This window comes from Myotis lucifugus, unplaced genomic scaffold (genome assembly GCF_000147115.1).
Source record: "Myotis lucifugus unplaced genomic scaffold, Myoluc2.0 scaffold_950, whole genome shotgun sequence".
Taxonomy (NCBI): Eukaryota; Metazoa; Chordata; class Mammalia; order Chiroptera; family Vespertilionidae; genus Myotis; species Myotis lucifugus.
The window spans coordinates 1-19,420 of record NW_005871998.1 but is presented as its reverse complement, the minus strand read 5'-3'; the positions used below and the strand labels follow the sequence as shown (position 1 = coordinate 19,420).

The following is a 19,420-nucleotide window of genomic DNA, read 5'->3' as shown; positions in this document are numbered from 1 at the left end:
CGGAGGAGGCTTCTGGCCCAGCGCTAGGACTTCTGAGATGAGAGACTTCCGAGAAGTCAGTGAGAGAGAGTGGGCAGAGGACTCGAGACGAGGGGAACTGTGGGACGTCACTCACCTAGAGGAGACTGGCCGGTGTGGGATGGAGGCTCAGCAATGGAGGAGGAGAGATCCCCCCTCTGCTCCCCCCGCCCCCTCTACTCTCCCTGCCCCCTCTGCTCCCTCTGTCCCCTCTGCTCGCCCTGCCCCTGTTGCAGATAAGCTGCCAGGCGGCACGGGAGAATAATCAGCCGTGCACTCAGAGGCTTCAGAAGAGGAGCCTTTCATCAGAACTGCAGGTGCACTAGTGCGGGGACTCGGGAACTGGCCTCCAGAGCCCGAGTGATGAGTGTGGAGGAAGCCTTCCTTTTATCCCCTTAGTTTCTTTGTCCCCCACATAGGGATCAGGCTTCCGGTCTCCTCGCGGGCTTTGCAGCCCCCCGTGGGTTGGGATGGGGGAAGTGAGGTTACGCCCAAAGGCCTGGCCTGGCTGGCGACAGTGCTGACAGCCCTCTGGGGGTGTGTATGGTTCATGGTTTATGGCCTCTGTGAAATGGGAGTGTTCCGGGAGCAGGTTCTGCAAGGCAGGACAGGCAGCCAGGTAAGAATGGAGCTAATTATCTACCAGCAAGAAGGTGCGTTAGAATGCTGGTCACTGGCACAGATTCAGATTGCCAGCCTCCCTATTATCTTATATTCCCCTTCACCCCCTGCTCCCCCTGCCCCTTCTGCTCCCCCTGCCCCCTCTGCCTTATCCAGAAAAGAGCCCCTCAGGCCCCCAGCCCCTCTCAACAGAGCCCTGTGTCTCTGTGTTTCCACAGACCCGTGTGAGTGCCCCTGGTAGATATGTGCCTGTTGCATTAAAATGACTTGGGCAGCATCTGGGTTGTGCTAGAAAGTAGGCCTAGACCAGCACAGCACAGTAGCTGGCACTGCCTGGTTGACCTTGCTGAGCTTGCTCCGTCGTGAACATGGGGTGAGCTCACAGGTTCTTCAGAGCTAAAGAAGATGATGGGAAGTTCTGAGCACAGCACCTAGCAGTCCGTCAGCCAGGCCGGCCTCCCCTCGCTCTGTGATGCCTGTCCCGCCCCAGACGCCAGCTCTCTGGGGCTCCTTCATCACTGGACCCCAGTTCCTGGCGCCATGCCTGGCCCGTCACTGGGGCTAGCACATACATGTTCTATGCGTGTAGAAACAAGACAGATGATGGAACACGGGGTAAGTGGGAGCTGCACGGGAGGCAGGCCCTGAACTGTCTCAGACATCAGGTTCTCTTCTCCCTCCAGAGTGCGCCAAGGTCTTCCACGCCGCGGGCGCGAAGCTGGTGCTCTGCGGGCGGAACAGAGAGGCCCTGGAGCAGCTCGCCAAAGAACTCGCCGCTTCTCGGGCCTCCGAGGTGAGTCCACGGGCGCGTCTTCTGGGGAGAAGGGTCAGTCTGTCCTCTGCTGAGATAGTGGCCCCTGGGCTACTGGACGTGGTCCCTGTACAGGTGGCCGCAGGCTGCCATAGCAGCTGCTCCGCAGCCGGCCAAGGCAGGGCTGCCATGGTCAGACCCACCACCGCCTATTGGCCCTGCTCCCTCCCCTTCACCCACTGGCACCTGCCCGGCTCTTCTGTTGGGCAGGACGAGGGCAGGTTAGTGATGACTTTTAAAATTTTAATTATGGAGAAATAGATATAACACAGTATCAGTTTACCCATTTATAAGTGTACCACTCGGTGGCATGAAATACACGCACAATGTACGTAATTATCACCACTCTCTACCCAAACCTGTTTCAGCATCCCTGACAAAATCTGTACCCATTAAACCTTAATTCATCCATACCCTCTCCCCAGCCCCGGAAACCTCCGTGCTACTTTCTGTCTCTGAATCTGCCTGTTCTAGATCCCTCATGTACGTGGAAAAAGACAATGTTTGTCCTTTTATGTCTGGCTACTTCACTAAGCATAATGTTTTAAAAGTTCATCCATATTGTAGCATGTATCAAAACTTTATCCTTTTGCCCTGGCCTGTGTGGTTCAGTTGGTGGGATGTTGTCCCGTGCACCAAAAGGTTGCCGGTTTGATTCCCAGTCAGGGCACATACCTGGGTTGCGGGCTCAGTCCCCGGTAGAGGACAGGCAGCCAATCAGTTTCGTTCTCACATTGATGTTTTTCTCTCTCCCTCTCCCTTCTTCTGTCTCTAAACATCAATTAAAATATTTTTTAAAATTTCATCACTTTTTATGGCAGAAAAATATTTCATTGTATGTGTACACCACGTTTTGTTTATCCATTTATTTGTTGATGGACACTATAGTTGTTTCTACTTTTTGGCTATTGTGAATGCTACTGTGAACATTGGTGTGCATGTATCTGTTTAAGTCCCTGCTTTCGATTTTTTTGGATATACTAGGTGTACCAGTTAGTAATGCGGATTTTTTTCAATAGATGGAGTTACACATATGTTGATATATATGCGATTTGACATATATGTTATTTTGTTGTATTGACAGCAAGCTTCAAAACTTCGTATGTCAAATTTGCTGAAGGTGTTAACATCATAGATATTTTTACACTTAAAAATGTCGAATTTCATGCCAATAAAAGAGCATTTGCGGGAAGTTTTAATTCATTATTTATTTTGAAGAAAAAGTTATCGAATATTTCGGGAAGCTTATGGTGAACATGCTCCATCTCAAGATACTTGTGAACGCTGGTTTAAATGCTTTAAAAGTGATGATGTCGATGTGAAAGACAAAGAACGTCCAGGTTAACTGAAAAAATTTGAAGACCAACAATTACAAGCATTATTGGATGAAGATGCATGTCAAACTAAAAAACAACTTGCAGAAAGATTCAACGTTGCTCAGCAAACAATTCTGATCATTTACAAGCAATGGGAACGATTTTAAAGGAAGGAAAATGGGTACCACATCAACTGAACAAAGGACAAATGGAAAACCGAAAAGTCATTAGTAAAATGTAGCTTCAATAGCACGAAAATCTTTTTTTTCTTTTTTTTAAATTAAATCTTTATTGTTCAGATTATTACAGTTGTTCCTCTGTTTTCCCCCCATAGCTCCCCTCCACCCAGTTCCCATCTCACCCTCTGCCCTTACCTCCCTCCACTGTCCTCATCCATAGGTGCACGATTTTTGTCCAGTCTCTTCCCGCACGCCCCACACACCTTTTCCCCTGAGAATAGTCAGTCCACTCCCTTTCTATGCCCCTGATTCTATTATATTCACCCGTTTATTCTTTTCATCAGATTATTTATTCACTTGTTTTTTAGATTCACTTGTTGATAGATGTGTATTTGTTGTTCATAATTTGTCTTTACCTTTTTCTTCTTCTTCCTCTTTTTTTTTTTAAAATTAAATCTTTATTGTTCAGATTACATTTGTTCCTCTTTCCCCCCCCCCATAACTCCCCTCCTTCCAGTTCCCGCCCCACCCTCCGCCCTCACTCCCCACCCACTGTCCTCATCCATAGGTGCACGATTTTTGTCCAGTCTCTTCCCGCATCTCCCATTCCCCTTTCCCCCCAAGAATAGTCAGTCCATTCCCTTTCTATGTCCCTGATTCATTATAATCACCAGTTCATTCTGTACATCAGATTATTTATTCACTTGATTCTTAGATTCACTTGTTGATAGATGCATGTTTGTTGTTCACAATTTGTATCTTTACCTTTTTCTTCTTCCTCTTCTTAAAGGATACCGTTCAGCATTTCGTATAATACTGGTTTAGTGGTGATGAACTCCTTTAGCTTTTCCTTATCTGTGAAGCTCTTTATCTGACCTTCAATTCTGAATGATAGCTTTGCTGGATAAAGTAATCTTGGTTGTAGGTTCTTGGTATTCAGCACTTTGAATATTTCTTGCCATTCCCTTCTGGCCTGCAAAGTTTCTGTTGAGAAATCAGCTGAGAGTCGTATGGGTACTCCCTTGTAGGTAACTGACTGTTTTTCTCTTGCTGCTTTTAAGATTCTCTCTTTGTCTTTTGCTCTTGGCATTTTAATTATGATGTGTCTTGGTGTGGTCCTCTTTGGATTCCTTTTGTTTGGGGTTCTCTGCGCTTCCTGGACTTGGAAGTCTATTTCTTTCACCAGGTAGGGGAAGTTTTCTGTCATTATTTCTTCAAATAGGTTTTCAATATCTTGCTCTCTCTCTTCTTCTGGCACCGCCATAATTCGGATGTTGGTACGCTTGAAGTTGTCCCAGAGGCTCCTTACACTATCTTCATATTTTTGGATTCTTTTTTCTTTTTGTTTTTCCGGTTGGTTGTTTTTTGCTTCTTCGTATTTCAAATCTTTGACTTGATTCTTGCGATCTTCTAGTCTGCTGTTGGGAGTCTGTATAATATTCTTTATTTCAGTCAGTGTATGCTTAATTTCTAGTTGGTCCTTTTTCATATCCTCGAGGGTCTCACTAGATTTCTTGAGGGTCTCACTAAATTTATTGGCGGTTTCTAGAAAATTCTTGAAAAACCTTAGAAGTGTGGTTTTGAACTCTATATCCAGTAGTTTGCTTTCTTCCATTTCTGTCATTTGTGACCTGTTTCTTTGTCTCCGCATTTTTTATGCTTCCCTGTGTTGATAGAGTGGCTTTCTGTGCTAGGTGTCCTATAGGGCCCAGTGGCTCAGTCTCCCCAGTTACCTGAGGTGGACACTCTTGGTGCACCCCTTTGTGGGCTGTGTGCACAGTCTTGTTGTAGTTAAGCCTTGATTGTTGTAGGTATCACTGGGAGGAATTGACCTCCAGGCCAATTGGCTGTGAGAATCAGCCCCTTCTGCAGTGGGAGAACTTCTGTGCTGGAGACACCCTTCTGGGGCAAGACTTGCTTCAGTGGGGCTTTGGTGCTCACTGAGTCTGCCCCCTGAGTGTGTCCCTTATGGATCTGAGGAGTTGTAATCTGGATGGTCCCACTCTGACCACTGGGTACACTGGCTCTTGGATCTCTAAGGAGGTGCTAATTTAGCCTCTTCCTGAGGCTACCCAGCAGGAGCTGTGGAGAGATCTGCAGGTTCCTCTTCCTTGTTTGGGGTTTGGAGATGCCCAGATGAGGCCAGCTGTGAAGCAATGCAAGCTGCTGTGGGGCCTTGGGCCTTCTTTTGGAAGTTCTGGGTCTTTCTGACCCAGCTGCAGTTTGTTAGGTAATTTTAGATCTCAGAGGGCCAGCCCATTCATATGCAAAAGCCTCTGCTCACAGCTTGGGTGGGGCGGGGTCTCAGGGAATCAACAGGGCGGAGCAAACAGCTATGGCTGATCCTCAGTCCTGCCCTAAGAAGTCCCGTGTTTCAGTGTCCCAGTAATCGCTGCAAGCACCTCTGAGAAAGCCGCCCTCGAGTTCCGCCTGCTGCCAGACAGTCCAGTTTCTCCCCCTTTGAGTCTGGGTCACCAGAGACTCACCCGGAACTGGAGTTCAGAGCAATCAGGAGCTTGAGACTCCCTCCCGAGACACTGGCGTCTTCCGTTGCCAGCCCCTTTCCACGCGCGCTTGAGCCTCCGTACCTCTGCACTTTACTTCCGCACCTCCTGAGTCTCAGTGTGCTTTTCTCTTTCCTTCTAGTTGTAGAATTTCCACTCAGCCAGCCTTCCTGTGGTTCTGGATGATGTCTGTTTTGTCTTTTAGTTGTATTTTTGAAGTGGTTGTGTGAGGCAGCAATTTCAGGTGTTTACCTATGCCGCCATCTTGGTTTCTCCTTGAAAAGTGGATTTTTTTTTGAGAATCCCAGATGCACAGAATCATGGGTTGATCCAGGTCAACCATTAACATCGACTGCAAGGCCAAATCGCTTTGGAAAGAAGACATTGTTTTGTGTTTGGTGGGATCAGGAAGGTGTGGTGTATTATGAGCTTCTAAAACCAGGTGAAACCGTTAGTACTGATCACTACTGACAACAAATAATCAATTCTAACCACGCTTTAATCATGAAACGACCAGAATGTGCCAGAAGACACGGCAAAGTAATTTTGCTTCATGATGACGCACCATCACACACTTCAAAACCAGTTAAAGACACGTTAAAAGATCTTGCCTGGGAAGTATGAACCCACCCACCGTATTCACCAGACCTTGCTCCTTCAGATTACCACTTGTTCCGATCGATGGCACACGCACTTTCTGAGCAGCACTTCAAGATGTACGAAGAAGTGGAAAGTTGGGTCTCTGAATGGTTTGCTTCAAAACAAGAAAAGTTTTACTGGGATGGTATCCACAAATTACCTGAAAGATGGGGGAAATGTGTAGCTGGCGATGCACATTACTTTGAATAAAGCACTTTTGATGTTTCTCTTGAAATTATCGTGTTTTCTTTGATTACAAAATCCACATTATTAACTGGTACACCTAGGAGTAGGAACGTGTGGATATAGTAGTTTTCTATTTAACCTTTTGAGGAACTGCCGAACTATTTTCCACAGCAACTGTACCATTTTATATTTCCACCAGCAATGCACAAGTTTCCAAATTTCTGTACATACTTGCCAACACTTGTTATTTTCTGTTGTTTTTTAAAATTATACTTTTCCAAGAGGTATGACAACTTAATTTTTTTGCTACTCTTTTAAATTTTATTTTTCAATTACAGTGTACATTCAATATTATTTTGTATTAATTTCAGGAGTACAACATAGTGGTTAGACAATCATATACAGTAGGTCCTTGGGTTACGTCAGAGATCCGTTCCTATGGTGCGTCGTACCTCGATTTTCGCCGTAAGTCGGAACCCATCTACATAAGCACTTACGTCACTCACAGGGAGCACAGATACAGCAGTAATGAAGGGAAACAGTAAAAAAAATTTAAAAGAAAGATAACAATTCCTGACCTTTGCTTGTGGTAAATAAATAATAAAAAACAGCCCTGGCCAGCTTGGCTCAGTGGATAGAGTGTCGGCCTGTGGACTGAAGGGTCCCAGGTTCGATTCCGGCCAAGGGCACATGCCTGGGTTGCAGGCTCAATCCCCAGTGGGGGGTGTGCAGGAGGCAGCCGATCAATGATTCTCTCTCATCATTGATGTTTCTATCTCTCTCCTTCTCCCTTCCTCTCTGAAACTAAAAGAAATACATTTAAAAAGAAAAAAGTTAAAAAAAAACATATGTACATACGTCGAAATGATGGAACTTTTTTTTTTATAAATAAATGGGAGATGGCAACATAACCGGGAAACGATGTGCATCGAGTCTGACGTCACCGGAGGACTGCCTGTCTTCTGTGAGCCCCAGAATGTGGCTCTGCCAGGGCTGCTGTTTCCAGCGGAGCCCCGTTCTCCGAGGGTCCTGAGAAGCAGAGTGCATTGGTCCTGGGGCCTCAGGAAAGGGGCGGGGGTCCCATTGGGTGGAACACAGGTGGCCCCAAACCTGGGGGTAGGGCGGGGCAATTCCAGGGGTGGCGCCAGGTGGTGTTCCCCACAGCCAGAGGCCTGGGCGGGTTGAAGTAGCTGCAGAGGCTGCTTCTGCAGCAGGAGGAGGAGAGCTCCTGGCAGGCCTGGGCCGGGCTCCGCTTGATGCCAGAGTCTGTGGTTCTGTCTCTTTGCTTTTCCTTGGGCTGCTTGGGACCTTCCCCATAGCACGGACAGCCATTGGCCATCAGCTTAAAGGACTTCCCTGCAGCCGTTGCGGCCGCCTGCCTTGTGGCAAACTGCTGTCTGCACCACGGCCATCGCCCGGATCTCTCCGAACGGGTTGCGATGACTTCGGTCTGTCGCAGGAATGGATCGCCCAGACCAGCAGCGCGTAGTGGGGACAGGCTTGTCCTCCGGCGGGTCAGACGGGGTGCTGTCGAAGCCGCCTGGAAGCTGGGCTGCCACAGGGTCGGTCCTGAGGCTCTGATCATCGGGGCCCGGGGCCCCAGGCTTCTCATGTCTGTGTGGCTCCTCCTCTCTCACATGCTCCTTCCGCCCGGGCAGGCATGAACTCTGTGGCAGGGTGCCCCGCGGCCTGTGCTCTGCCTGGAGGGACACGTGCCCACGTGCCTGTCACTCTGAGGTGTGTTTCGTTTCTGTCATGTCTGACCAGGTGCAGACACACACGCCTCGCATGGTGACCTTCGACCTGGCGGACACCGGGGCCACCGTTGCGGCCGCAGCTGAAATCCTGCAGTGCTTCGGCCACGTGGACGTGCTCGTCAACAACGCGGGGGTCAGCTACCGCGGCACCATCCTGGACACCCCCGTGGACGTGGACAGGAGAGTCATGGAGACCAACTACTTCGGCCCCATCGCTCTGACGAAAGGTAACGGCTCAGATGGAAGAGAAAAGCACACGGACAGGATGGTTTGTGTGTTTTCACTTCCCTTGGTTCCTCCTCCTCTATTTCACCCTGGAAACGTGCTGTCATTTACAGCTCGGGTGCTTGCTTTCCCAGATGGATTTCAGGGAGGAAGAGAGAGGGTGAGGGAGAGAGAAGCATCAATGATGAGAATCCTTGATCGGCTGCCTCCTGCACACTTCCCACTGAGGGTCGAGCCCACAACCCGGGCATGTGCCCCTGACCAGAATTGAACCCTGGACCCTTCGGTCCGCAGGCCAGCGCTCTATCCACTGAGCCACACCGGCCAGGGCAGCTTTTTCAGACTTTTATTTGCATTTCTGGTCTGAAGTCCAGATGGTCTCTGCAGTGGCACTTCATTTGTAGAGCATCGCCCCTTTCCTCCTGGTGGCGCTGTGAACCCCGCAGAGTGGAGATGTCCTTGTGCCTGGCCTGGGCTCCGGGGGAGGCTCTCCCCTGAAAAGGGGGGTTTGCTGCCGCGAGAGGCCCGGTGTGCGAGCTCTGTCTCTGCCTCCCTCTGCGGGGTCTGCGGGGTCTGCGGGTGCAGGAGGCCCAGAAGTTCCCGGAACACGCTCCTCCCACTGAGGGCTTCACCGTGCACCTCCGGGTGCCCGTGAAATCCAATGGAGGCCGCCTCCTCTCGCGGGGGGCAGGGGGCGGGGGGCGGCGACCAGAGGAAGTCCTCTCCTGAAGCCCCGACTCTCCCGCAGCGCTCCTGCCCTCCATGGTCCAGCGGCGGCGAGGCCACGTGGTCGCCATCAGCAGCGTGCAGGGCAAGATCAGCGTCCCCTTCCGGTCTGCCTGTGAGTCTCCGCCCCGCTGGGAGCGCTGTTGTTTTCCCTGAGGCTGGGAATCCGCGCCGTCAGCCCAGGACGCAGCCTTGGGAAATGCTCGGTGCACAGGAAGCAGCCTCCTCAGTGCCCTGCTGAGCGGATGCTGGGTTCAGGCGGGCCCAGCTCTGCTCCTGGCCCACTCGCACCCCTGGCTCCATCATCCCCGGCTCCATCACCCCGTCTCCACCGGCAGCCTGGGGGCGGGGCAGTCAGCCCTGCGAAACCCAGGACGGTGAGCTGCTTAGTGACCCGGGGCCGCCGCCCAGCGTTCCCCACGGTCAATCCCATGTCCCCCCAGGTCCTGTCACCTCACGTCCCTGGCGTTTATGCCTCCAGACCTACTAACGCACAGAAATGGAGTCCCACTACGCATACTGTTTTGCGGTTTGCTCATTTCACTTGACAGTTATCTTTTTACAGTAGTATATAGGGATTTACCTAATCCTTTTAAGTAGATATATAGTAATTCATTGAGTAGATATATGACATAATTTAGCCATTTTCCTGGATATTTCATTTTTTCCCCTTCAGTCTTTGACCATTTACAGTGGTGCACTACATAGAACATGGTAAATACTTGTATCTCTAGGCACTCGGGAGGGTTCGGTGAGATGAATTCCCGAAAGTGGAAACAGGTCAGGACCAAATAATTAAAGCTTCCAAATGACTTCCAGTGCACACTCTCACCTCCATGTGTGGGAGTGACTGTGCCGAAAACTTGAGATTTCATCTCATTAATCTGCCATCATGTAGCACCAGCAAGCAAACTGAATCTAGTTTTTTAAATTTATTTAAGAAGTATATTTTTATTGATTTCAGAAAGGAAGGGAGAGGGAGATAGAAACATCAATGATGAGAATCATTGACTGGCTGCCCCCTGCACGCCCCCGACTGGGGATGGAGCCCCACCCCGGGTATGTGCCCTGACCGGGAATCGAATCCGGGACTCTTCAGTCCGAAGGCTGATTCTCTATCCACTGAGCCAAACCGGCTCGGGCAGAATCTAGTTTCCTTAAGTTAAAAGATTTCAGAGGTAATTTCTGTCCTAGTAACTCCTTCCTTTGCTCCACCCTCTGGAAGTAAATACTTATAACCGACCCCTCTGCTCTCACCACCTCCCGTGCTGGGCTGCGCCCGCCCCGCAGAGCACAGCAGCGGCCCGGCGGAGGCTCGCTGTCCTGCACCCAGCTCGCCGCTTGGTTCTAGTTGTCTGTCCTCAGGCAAGTTGTTTGACTCTCGTTTCCCTTCTTATAAAACGAGACTTACAGCCGTGAGGTGCCCCGCAAAGCTGTTTTACAGGGAAACGAGACTTGGAGGTGAAAAGGCCCCTGTGAATTTCAAAGCCCTGTGTCCACACTTGCTTCTAGGGTGGTGTTCTGTGTCAGCGCCAGGGACATAGGACAGCCATCTAAGGTTGCTCCGATGGCCCGGGGATGATTATGTACGTAAATCGCAAATGGTAAAGCACATGATAAACAGTTAATAACAGGTACGTCAGAATTAGGATATACCATGTTCCTGGGACAAAATGATTTCCAAACTTTACTTTGATGTAACCTGAGTTTTGTTCTCCACTTGGCCTGTGACTAACGGAGGGCATAGTGGTTGGTCTGGGCACTGTGTAATGACCAGACTAAATGTGGGGGCTCGGCCCGTCAGTGAACCCCGATGAGTAGCAGTCTCCCCCACTCTGAGCGCTGTCATGGGGACGAGGTGAGAGGAGCCACGGTGTGCTGAGCAGGTGCCTGGTGGGCAGCGGCGACCAGGCTCGGGAGGCCCCAGGAGGACCCCCTCTTCTTAGCCCTGGGGCCTGGGCAGCCTCCTGGAACCACGGCTGGGGAGCGGTTCTCGCCACACCTGCCCGCCAGCTCCTCGGGCAGCCCCAGCGCCTGGCCTGCCCCGAAGAATCTGGCCCCGCGGCTGGGGGAAGGTCAGACACTTGAGTTTCTCATGGGACTCGCTGTGCCATGTCCTGGGTTTCCCCTCCCGTTTTATTGGCTGATGGATCCCCCTTTCCTAAGGCTGAAGCACGTGGAAGTCTGAGTTGGAGGAAACTGTTTTCAGTGGAGATGCCGCGTGCTTCCCGAGACTGTCCAGTAGGGTCTCCATCCCCTTTGGAGGTCCTGTCCTCAGGCTGTGAGCAGCCGGAGGAGCAGAGGGGCTCCATGGCGGAGGTGGAGCCAGCTGGGTAGCTCTTCCAGGTGAACGCACTGCGTGGAAGCTCATCAGACAAGATACACGGGAGAGCCGGCCGCGGCTTTCATGAGCGCATGCCAGGTGCTCACTGGGAGCCAGCCTCCGTGACAAACCCGGGGGCAGCCGTGATGGGCCCCTCCGGGCCGGCGCCTCGTCGGTGACTTGTGGGGAGCGGGCAGGTCTGCGTGGCCGGCATGGAAGCCGTCTGTCCAGTCTGCTGCCACCAGGTGCAAAAAGCTACTTACAGGAATAACATGAACAGTATGAGCTCATTCTGTAAAGAAATTACTTACATGTAAAGTCACATGTGTGTACATAGGACATAAAAAATAAGCCCCCAGAGACCATTCGCATCGGCCCTCTGGAGAGTGAAATTGGAAGGCAGGACTTTCACTTCTCGACTTCATATCCTCTGTCCTATTGAATATTGTACCCATTAGGCATGAAGTGGGGTTTTTTCCTTTTAAAGTAGAATAATTTCTGTCTTAGAAAAGTTGCAGGAACAGAATAAAGAGCCCCCGTTGTGCCAGTTGTTAACATTTACATGTTTGCTTCATGTTCTCTGTGCGCACACGTATGTGTACATGAAGTTTATACTCGTTCTTTCCTGAACCATTTGGAGAGAGTTGGAGACAGGCTGCTCCTTTCCTCCGAAATCCTTCAGGCAGAACCGATGGCGGGGTGCCGTCTGGTTTCCTGAGGAAGGGTGTTGCTGTGACACTGCACTGTCTAAGCTTAAATTATAGGGCCAGTTTCCTGAGTAGAGAATGAACATGTGGTCTCACCCCAGGCCATGCCCCACCCCAACTCACACCCTGCCTCTGGCCACCACCTTTGCAGATGCAGCCTCCAAACATGCAACCCAGGCCTTCTGCGACTGTCTGCGCGCAGAGCTGGAGCAGCACGGGGTGGCGGTGACCGTGCTCAGCCCCGGCTACATCCGCACCAACCTCTCCCTCAACGCCATCGCCGCCGACGGCTCCAGATATGGAGGTGAGGCTCCAGTTCCTCTTCTTTTATAGAAAACTCTTAGCTGATGATTGTTTGCTCACTCATTTGAATGTAATTTAAAAAATGAAGACCCACGGGGTGTTGGTCACATGTACTGCCTACCAGGTAAGCTTCTTTTACCCCGGACCACCCACTGCACCATCGGGGCAGGACTTGCCGGCTGGAGTGAGATCCCCGAGCTGAGATGCTGCCAGTCTTCCAGCGAACCCATCTCCCAAGGGGTTCCCTACCCACCATGCTTGAGAAGTAACTGATTTCAGGGCACTCAAAGCAGTGAGCTTCCGGAGTGAGGTGGGCGCATCCCTCAGAACCTCCCTCTGGCTTCAGCCGAAGAGAGCTGAGCTGGCCTGTCACCTCAGTGGCCCAGCTGCGGCCCAGATGCAGGCTCAGGCCGGCAGAGACCCGTGGGTTTTGCCTCTCCGGTGTGCTGGCCCATGGGTGTGCTGCTGCGGGAGCCAGCTCTGCTCCCCCCAGCGCGACAGGCCTGCTGGCCCCGAGCGCCCTCCGTGTGCTGCCTCCCTGGCCCTGCACGCTCCCCAGCTGGCCTGAGCCAAGACGGCCCATGCCCTGAGGGCAGTGGCTCTCACTCACGAGGCAAGACGGAGGCATCGATCCAGAGAGATTCATTTTTATATTACTTCTATCTAGAAGAATCTTTTCTAAAAACTCCCCCTGGAATTTGAAAAATAAGCAACAATCAGAAACCTATTCTTCTGTGTTAACAAAAACACAGTGAGAACAGATGCTGGTAGGAAGTGCAGGCGGTTTGGACAACGTGCGTGCGGTTTCTAATGGTCTGTGATAGTGGCCTCCTCAGTGCCTGCCCTGGGTCCTACTTTTTTGGCAAAATTGTCATGATGAGGGAAGAAGGAACCAGTTACTGTTAACCAGCCTAACACCCAGGCTCCCACAGCTGTCACTAACCCTAACCCAGATGCCTTCCTGCTCCGCGTGCAGTGAGCACCTGACCCTTGAGTAGTGGGAGCGCATGTGGCCAGGGCCTCCCCCCACTGGCTGACCTCAGCAGCCGCCCATGCTGACTGGCGGCTCACCTTCTGGAGTCATTGGTGCTTTCGAAGGCGCAGATTCTTAAGGTCGGGAAACCCTCGGCTGTGGTGAGCGCCTGCCTCTGACTCCACCTGGGCTGGTCCTGAGCACTGGCGGCTCCACCTCCGTCCCCATGTCCTGCCCACAGCTCACACCCTGAGCCACGGAGGGGCCCTCCTGTCCTGGGTGCAGGAGAGCTAGGATGGTGGGTGCACGATGGAAAGCTGGGGAGCTGACTGCACCACGGTCTGGTCCACGCAGCTCAGCCGGGAGGGACTTGTGCTTTCCAGTTCACGGGTTTCTTTTGTCCACTTTAGTTATGGACGAGACCACCGCCCAGGGCCGAGTGCCTGCGGACGTGGCCCGAGACGTCCTGGCTGCCGTGGCGAAGAAGAAGGAGGATGTGGTCCTGGCCAGCCTGGCGCCTTCCTTGGCCATTTACCTGCGAACGCTGGCCCCCGCGCTCTTCTTCCGCCTCATGGCTTCCCGGGCCCGGAAGGAGCAGAAGCCCAAGGACTCCTAGTGCCACCGCAGGGCTGCTGTCCTGGGTGCTTGTCGGGGTGGAGGCCGGAGGCACTTCCCCTGCGGAGCCCTGGCCGGCCTGCTGGGCGAGACCGGAGCACAGCGGCAGCAGGCCTCCCGCCGTGAGGCCGGCCCTGAGGAGTAAGGAGCTGGGTTTTAATGCTGAGAACGTGAAATAAACGAATGGACACATGAGCCCTAGTCCTCGAGGGCTAGATAACTGTGCCTCCTTCAGATCCCAGCTTCCGCCGGCTCCCAGAACGGGTTTCCATCTGGAAACCAGCAGACATCCTGACGGCGCCTCGGCCTCGCTGTCCACATCTGACTCACCCAGGACCACTCTCCTAATGGTTTGGCCCCAAGGGAGAAGCCTGTGTGTAAGATGCCGTCCTTCCCCTCCACCCCCAGGCCCTGCAGTGTCCCCTTCAGCCCAGCTGGGGGCTAATGTGACCATCACTGACCTCCCAGTGGCACCAGTTCTAGGACCAGAAAAGGGTTCCCATTTCCCTGCTGACCAACCCCCCCTCCCCCCCACCCCAGCCCTGCAGGACCAGGCGCCACTCCCAGAGGAGACGCACTAAGGAGACCGCATCTACGGGAAAAGGACACGTGGTCCATGTGTCCGCTGGTGTGAGGCTCGGAATCTGGTCGGGGGCGGGGACTCTTTTTAAAAAAATATTTTTTATTTCAGAGAGAAAGGGGGAGGGAGAGAGAAACACCAATGATGGGAGAGAATCATTGATCGGCTACGTCCTGCACTTTTCCCACTGGGGATCGAGCCCGCAACCCAGTCGTGTGCCCTGATGGAATGAACTGTGGTCTCCTGGTTCCTAGGTCGACGCTCAGCCTCTGAGCCATGCGGCCGGGCTGGGGGCTCTCCCTGGTGGAAGCAGCCACTTGTTGGCTGTGACGGTTGAGAGTAGCCAGAGAGTGTGCCTGTGGCAGACTTACTAACACTCCACGGTTGAGGTTCCTTCGGTCAGCTTCACACCTCAGTTCAGAACGAAACTTCCCCCTATTGGAGCTGACAGTGGAAATGGGGGTCCACTGTGTAGGCTTCCCCGCCTTGGAGTAAGTCCCTCGCACGTCACACTGTATCGTGCACTCCGTCCTAATTGCCATTTCAGCAGCTACTCCCCAAATGACAACGGCCAGAGCAGCCTGTGAGTCGGGTGTTCAAGGCTCGCAAGTTTCCTGAAAGTTGGAGGATGAGGAGTGGGTTGGATGTGGTGACCTACCCCAGCTCCCACGCGCCCACACGTCCATCCCAGGACCCGTGGCTGGAATGTGGATGGATATACACGCGACACATGGCTTTTCACTTTCCTCAGAAACCAGCTCCCTCCCTCCTGGCGTGGGGAAAGGGCTCCTTCCATACGAGGAAAGAGTGGACTAGAGCCGGCAGTGGCGCCACGCTGACGCCTGGCTGGTCAGACATGCCAACGCCAGCATCCCTCGGAGGCAGCCAGGACGCTGTCTCTGTAGGTGGGATGAGAACAGCTCTCCCTGGACACTCCTTGGCTGGTACTTTCTAAAGGGCCCTGTCTGGGTGCTGTCCTTTCCTCTCCATTAAGTAAATGGCCAGCAGCTGGGGCCGGTGGGGGGCACTGCCCTCCAGGCGGTGGCCATGGCTGTGGCTGTGTGTGGAGGTGAGTGGTTTGGGAGCAGCTGCAACAGTGGCCTCAGGTGTAGGCTGGGAAGCGGCTTGGAGCAGACAAAAAGGGTCTCAACCTATCTATGACATGTGAATCACATTGAATATCACTGAGTGTTTACTTGCCTAACGTTCTGTGGTTTTTAAAATATATTTTTATTGATTTCAGAGAGGGGGAGAGAAACATCGAAGAGTCGTTGATCAGCTGCCTCCTGCACCCTCACACTGGGGATGGAACCTGCAACCCGCGTATGTGCTCTGACTGGGGAATCAAACCTGGCTCATAGGTCGATGCTCAACCACTGAGCCCCATGGGCTGAGCTGCCTAACATTTTTTTTTTACATACGCAGCTCACTGTCTAAGGCTTATTATAGAAACTTTGTATTCTACCGTATAAATAGAAAGTGATAGAATACAAACAAATCCATTAAAACTAGCTAGGTCCACTGTCTGCTTGGCTCTCGGGTCGGCAGGGTCTGAGGTACCACAGGTGTGCTCGCACCACAGATGCTCTGCCCTCAGCCACTAGGAGGCGGACTGAGGGGCCGGTGGCTCAGGGCTCTCTGATGCCCAGGTTACACCTAAGCCCTCCTGGGTGCCGCTCCCTGGAGAGCAGGTTTGGTAAAGGTGGGGCTTGTGGAGCTGTGACGTGGATGGCAGTGAGCAGCTGTCTGAGGGTGAGTGCACCCCGCACAAGAGCATCCCAAAGAGGGGAGCTGGGTCAGGCCTGGCCTTTGGCTCAAACCCACGTTTGAATGTCTGCCCCCAGGGGTAGTGGTGTCCAGTTTCTCTCTTCCGTCCTTGAAGGTGGTTTTCCCATCTTTTATTCTTGCTTCTGATGGGTAGGTTGGAAAAGCACGATTCTTAGTTCTGCCTTCAGATAAAGTTCAAAGACACCTTCCACTTTACAAGATTCTTGGCGTTTCACTGTCCTGTGCTTTATGCCAAAATCAGAGTCTGAAAAACAAAACCGAATGAGTTTTTCCCGACAGAGGCTGTGCACACCTGTGCCGAGGGCACAGCTGCCGGACACTCGGCCTGGCTCCCAGCAGCACTGAGCAGAGAGCTCCCTTCTCCCCCTCAGGGACTGACAGCTGCCGAACCAGATGTGCATACTGTTCTGGAGGGAGCTGACAGACGGGACCAAGGAGAGAGACCGTCCAAGTTTGCTCTTCTCTGAAATTGGAGGAAGGCAGGTAGTTAAAACCAGACTCGGGTACTAGGTCAACGGCATGACCCAGTCACAAGCACACACACGGGGCTCATGCCTGTGGACTCAGCAGAGGAGGCCCACCTCACCTGGCCTCTGCTTCCTCTCAGGTGGCAGCTATTTCGTTTCTTCAAGAGCGCTGTGGCCTGGTAACGTGAGCATGACCCATGTCAGCTGTGTCTAGGTGGAAGGTGGCAGAATAGGTACATCGGGCACCAGCAGAGGGCCAGACACCCCGATGTGGGAGGTGGCTCTACGGCTCCTTCCCTGCCTGGGGCACCACTCAGCTAGTCTGTGCTCATTCCGGCATGGACACAGTTAAGGTGGCATTTCAGAACCGGGGCTGGTCCACCCGACAGCAATCAATTTGTGCCGTGCACCTGGCCTCCGTTTCTGGCGAGGGCTGCTGCTCAGCAGGCCTGGAATGGCACTGCTTGTCTGCGTCTATCTGCCTCCCCCAGGAAACCTGATTTGCAGGCAGGGCATGGGGCTCCCTGTCCAAATCTGGGCTATTACAACACGTACCCTTCCTGCCCAGCAGGCTCAGGGGCCAGCAGTCAGGCAGCCCAGTCGTGGGCATCGCGCAGTTGAGCTGAGGTCTGTCTGGGATCACTGCCAATTTGCCGGGTCCCAGTGACCAGACCACCATGGAAACAGTAGTGTTTACCCAACACGGTTTCTGGCCCCTGGCACTCAACCGAGTGATTAGTGTCTCCAGGGCCCTTAGAGTTCAAGCAGTCTCTCCAGCTGGTGGCCATAGGCTCCTTGTTTTGTTTTTGAATTTCTGTGAGTTTATCTGAACCAGGCTGCCCAGGAGCAAGATCTCAAGGGCTTGCCCCACCATGGGTGCCTTTCACCTTTAAAGCTCTGGGTCTAGAAAAAATGTCCATCGCCTGAGGCCTTCGTACAGATTGGCATTGCTCTCCAGGATGACCTTGCGGATGGGCCCTGACCCTTCCATAGCTCAAGGATGGCTGAGAGCAGGTCTTGGGAAAGCTGCCGTTAAGGCAGGGGCCCAACTTCTTCGTGGAGGGATAATTCCATTTACGCAAAGGCTTAGAGGGAAAGTGGAAGGTGGCGCTCACAGGCCTTTCGGTGTGCAAGCAGCACAGGACTCGGCACCTGGGAACAGGCCTGCTCAGGGCACGTGAGGAACAGCTCCAGTGCTTTAACCGTTTGAGTCCCAGGGGGTATTGAAAAAACACTGTCGAAGAATCCCAAACAGCGCAACCACGCTTTCTCTAAATGAGTACGAAAAGACCCAAACAGCGTGATAGCGCTTGTTTTATTTTATGTCGAGAAATACCAAGCAGTGCGATTGCGCTGCTTGGGCCTCAAACGGATATTAATTAAAAGGAGCTGTGTGATGTACTTGCATCAGTAAATCTGAGCGCGCGACTTCGACAATCGGTAACGCACCGTCAGCTGTCCACAATGTTCGAAATGTGCTGGGTTTTCTCAACATAAAATCTCAGCAGCGCAATCGCCTGGCCTGGGAAGCAAGGCCAGGTGAGACAGGAGATGTCTCTGGGTGGGTCTAAGCCTTTCCTGTTCAGGGCCTGCTCTACTCACGTGCTGACGCCGGCTGCAGCCAGACGCAGGGCAGCCTCTGGTGCCATCCACGGGCCGACTGCAGCAGCTACTGGCACAGTCATGAAAAGCAAAGACACCTGGAGTTGAAATTCTCATCATTTTAATGGTCAATTGCTTCTGGTTGGCTCTGGAAGGTAGTTAAACAATAAACTTCAAGACCCCACCCCAGCACACTCACCCCCCTCAGCTCCCATCAACATTCCATGCCCAGTCAGAATCCCATGGCCTCAGACTCCCTGTGGGTTGCAGAAATCCACAGCTTAGTGAGGCGAGTTGAAAAAACCCTTGGTACATTTGTGATCTGTGTTATTTTTAAAAAATAACAACTATTAAACCAAACACCTTCCCGGGCTCCATTGCCTCATGGAGCAAAAAAATGTTCCTGTGCGACCTGCATACTCTGCTGTCTCCTGTGGGCCGGCTGCCTGCTCCCTCGGGGCGTGCGATCATACGGCGTAGAGCTCGTACACCTTCTTTACACAGTACACCAGGGCGGCGAGCGCTATCGTGTTGTGCAGTCTCTTTCTGTGCAAGTCGTCCTTCCGGACCAGCACCACGGGGGTGGAGGAGGTGAGTGTGTGCAGGGGCAGGCGGGACAGTTTATAGGCGTCGTACTCCACTTGGTACTTGCAGCAGGGGTCAAACTGCCAGGAGATGCCGTAGAGGGTGCAGCAGGCCAGGCTCAGCACGCCCGCGGGCAGGGAGATGTAGTGGGAGTAATCTAGGGGCAGTGCCAGTGGGGTGAAGAGGCAAGCGGTGCCCGCCAGCACGGTGGTCTTGTGGCAGACAGTTGCCCCCCGGTGAGCAGCGTGCGGTCTCATCCCCCATCGCGGTGGGCTTCATCCACGATGTACTTGTACTGGGCTTCCAGGGACTGTTCAACTTGTCGCTGAACTGGGTGTGGGCGGTTCCCCCAATTGAAATCTCAGGCACATGGTACAAGTCGGGGGCGCAACAGCTCACCCTTTAGGAAGTAGGCCGGACTCACCAGGATTTAGGTGAGACCACTTAATACGTTTCTTTCTAAACACTAAGGGAAGGCTCTGTGGCGGGTTCTGC

General features: G+C 52.7%; 1 protein-coding gene and 1 pseudogene across 3 annotated transcripts in view; one reads left to right on the top strand and one right to left on the bottom strand.

The window, feature by feature from the left end:
• Positions 1-14,123, top strand: part of DHRS7B (dehydrogenase/reductase 7B) — a 52,054-nt gene extending 37,931 nt beyond the window's left edge. For all 3 annotated transcript variants that reach the window (XM_006106927.3, XM_023747682.1, XM_023747681.1), the window contains exons 3-7: positions 1,323-1,432; positions 8,042-8,258; positions 9,005-9,097; positions 12,164-12,316; positions 13,699-14,123. In XM_006106927.3, coding sequence (XP_006106989.2) covers positions 1,323-1,432; positions 8,042-8,258; positions 9,005-9,097; positions 12,164-12,316; positions 13,699-13,904 — 779 coding nt within the window. In that variant the 3' untranslated portion in view covers positions 13,905-14,123. The remainder of the gene's footprint in view (positions 1-1,322; positions 1,433-8,041; positions 8,259-9,004; positions 9,098-12,163; positions 12,317-13,698) is intronic.
• A 4,321-nt stretch (positions 14,124-18,444) lies between these two features.
• On the bottom strand, positions 18,445-19,255 carry LOC102434063 (annotated as a pseudogene).
• Between the last annotated feature and the right edge of the window lie 165 nt (positions 19,256-19,420).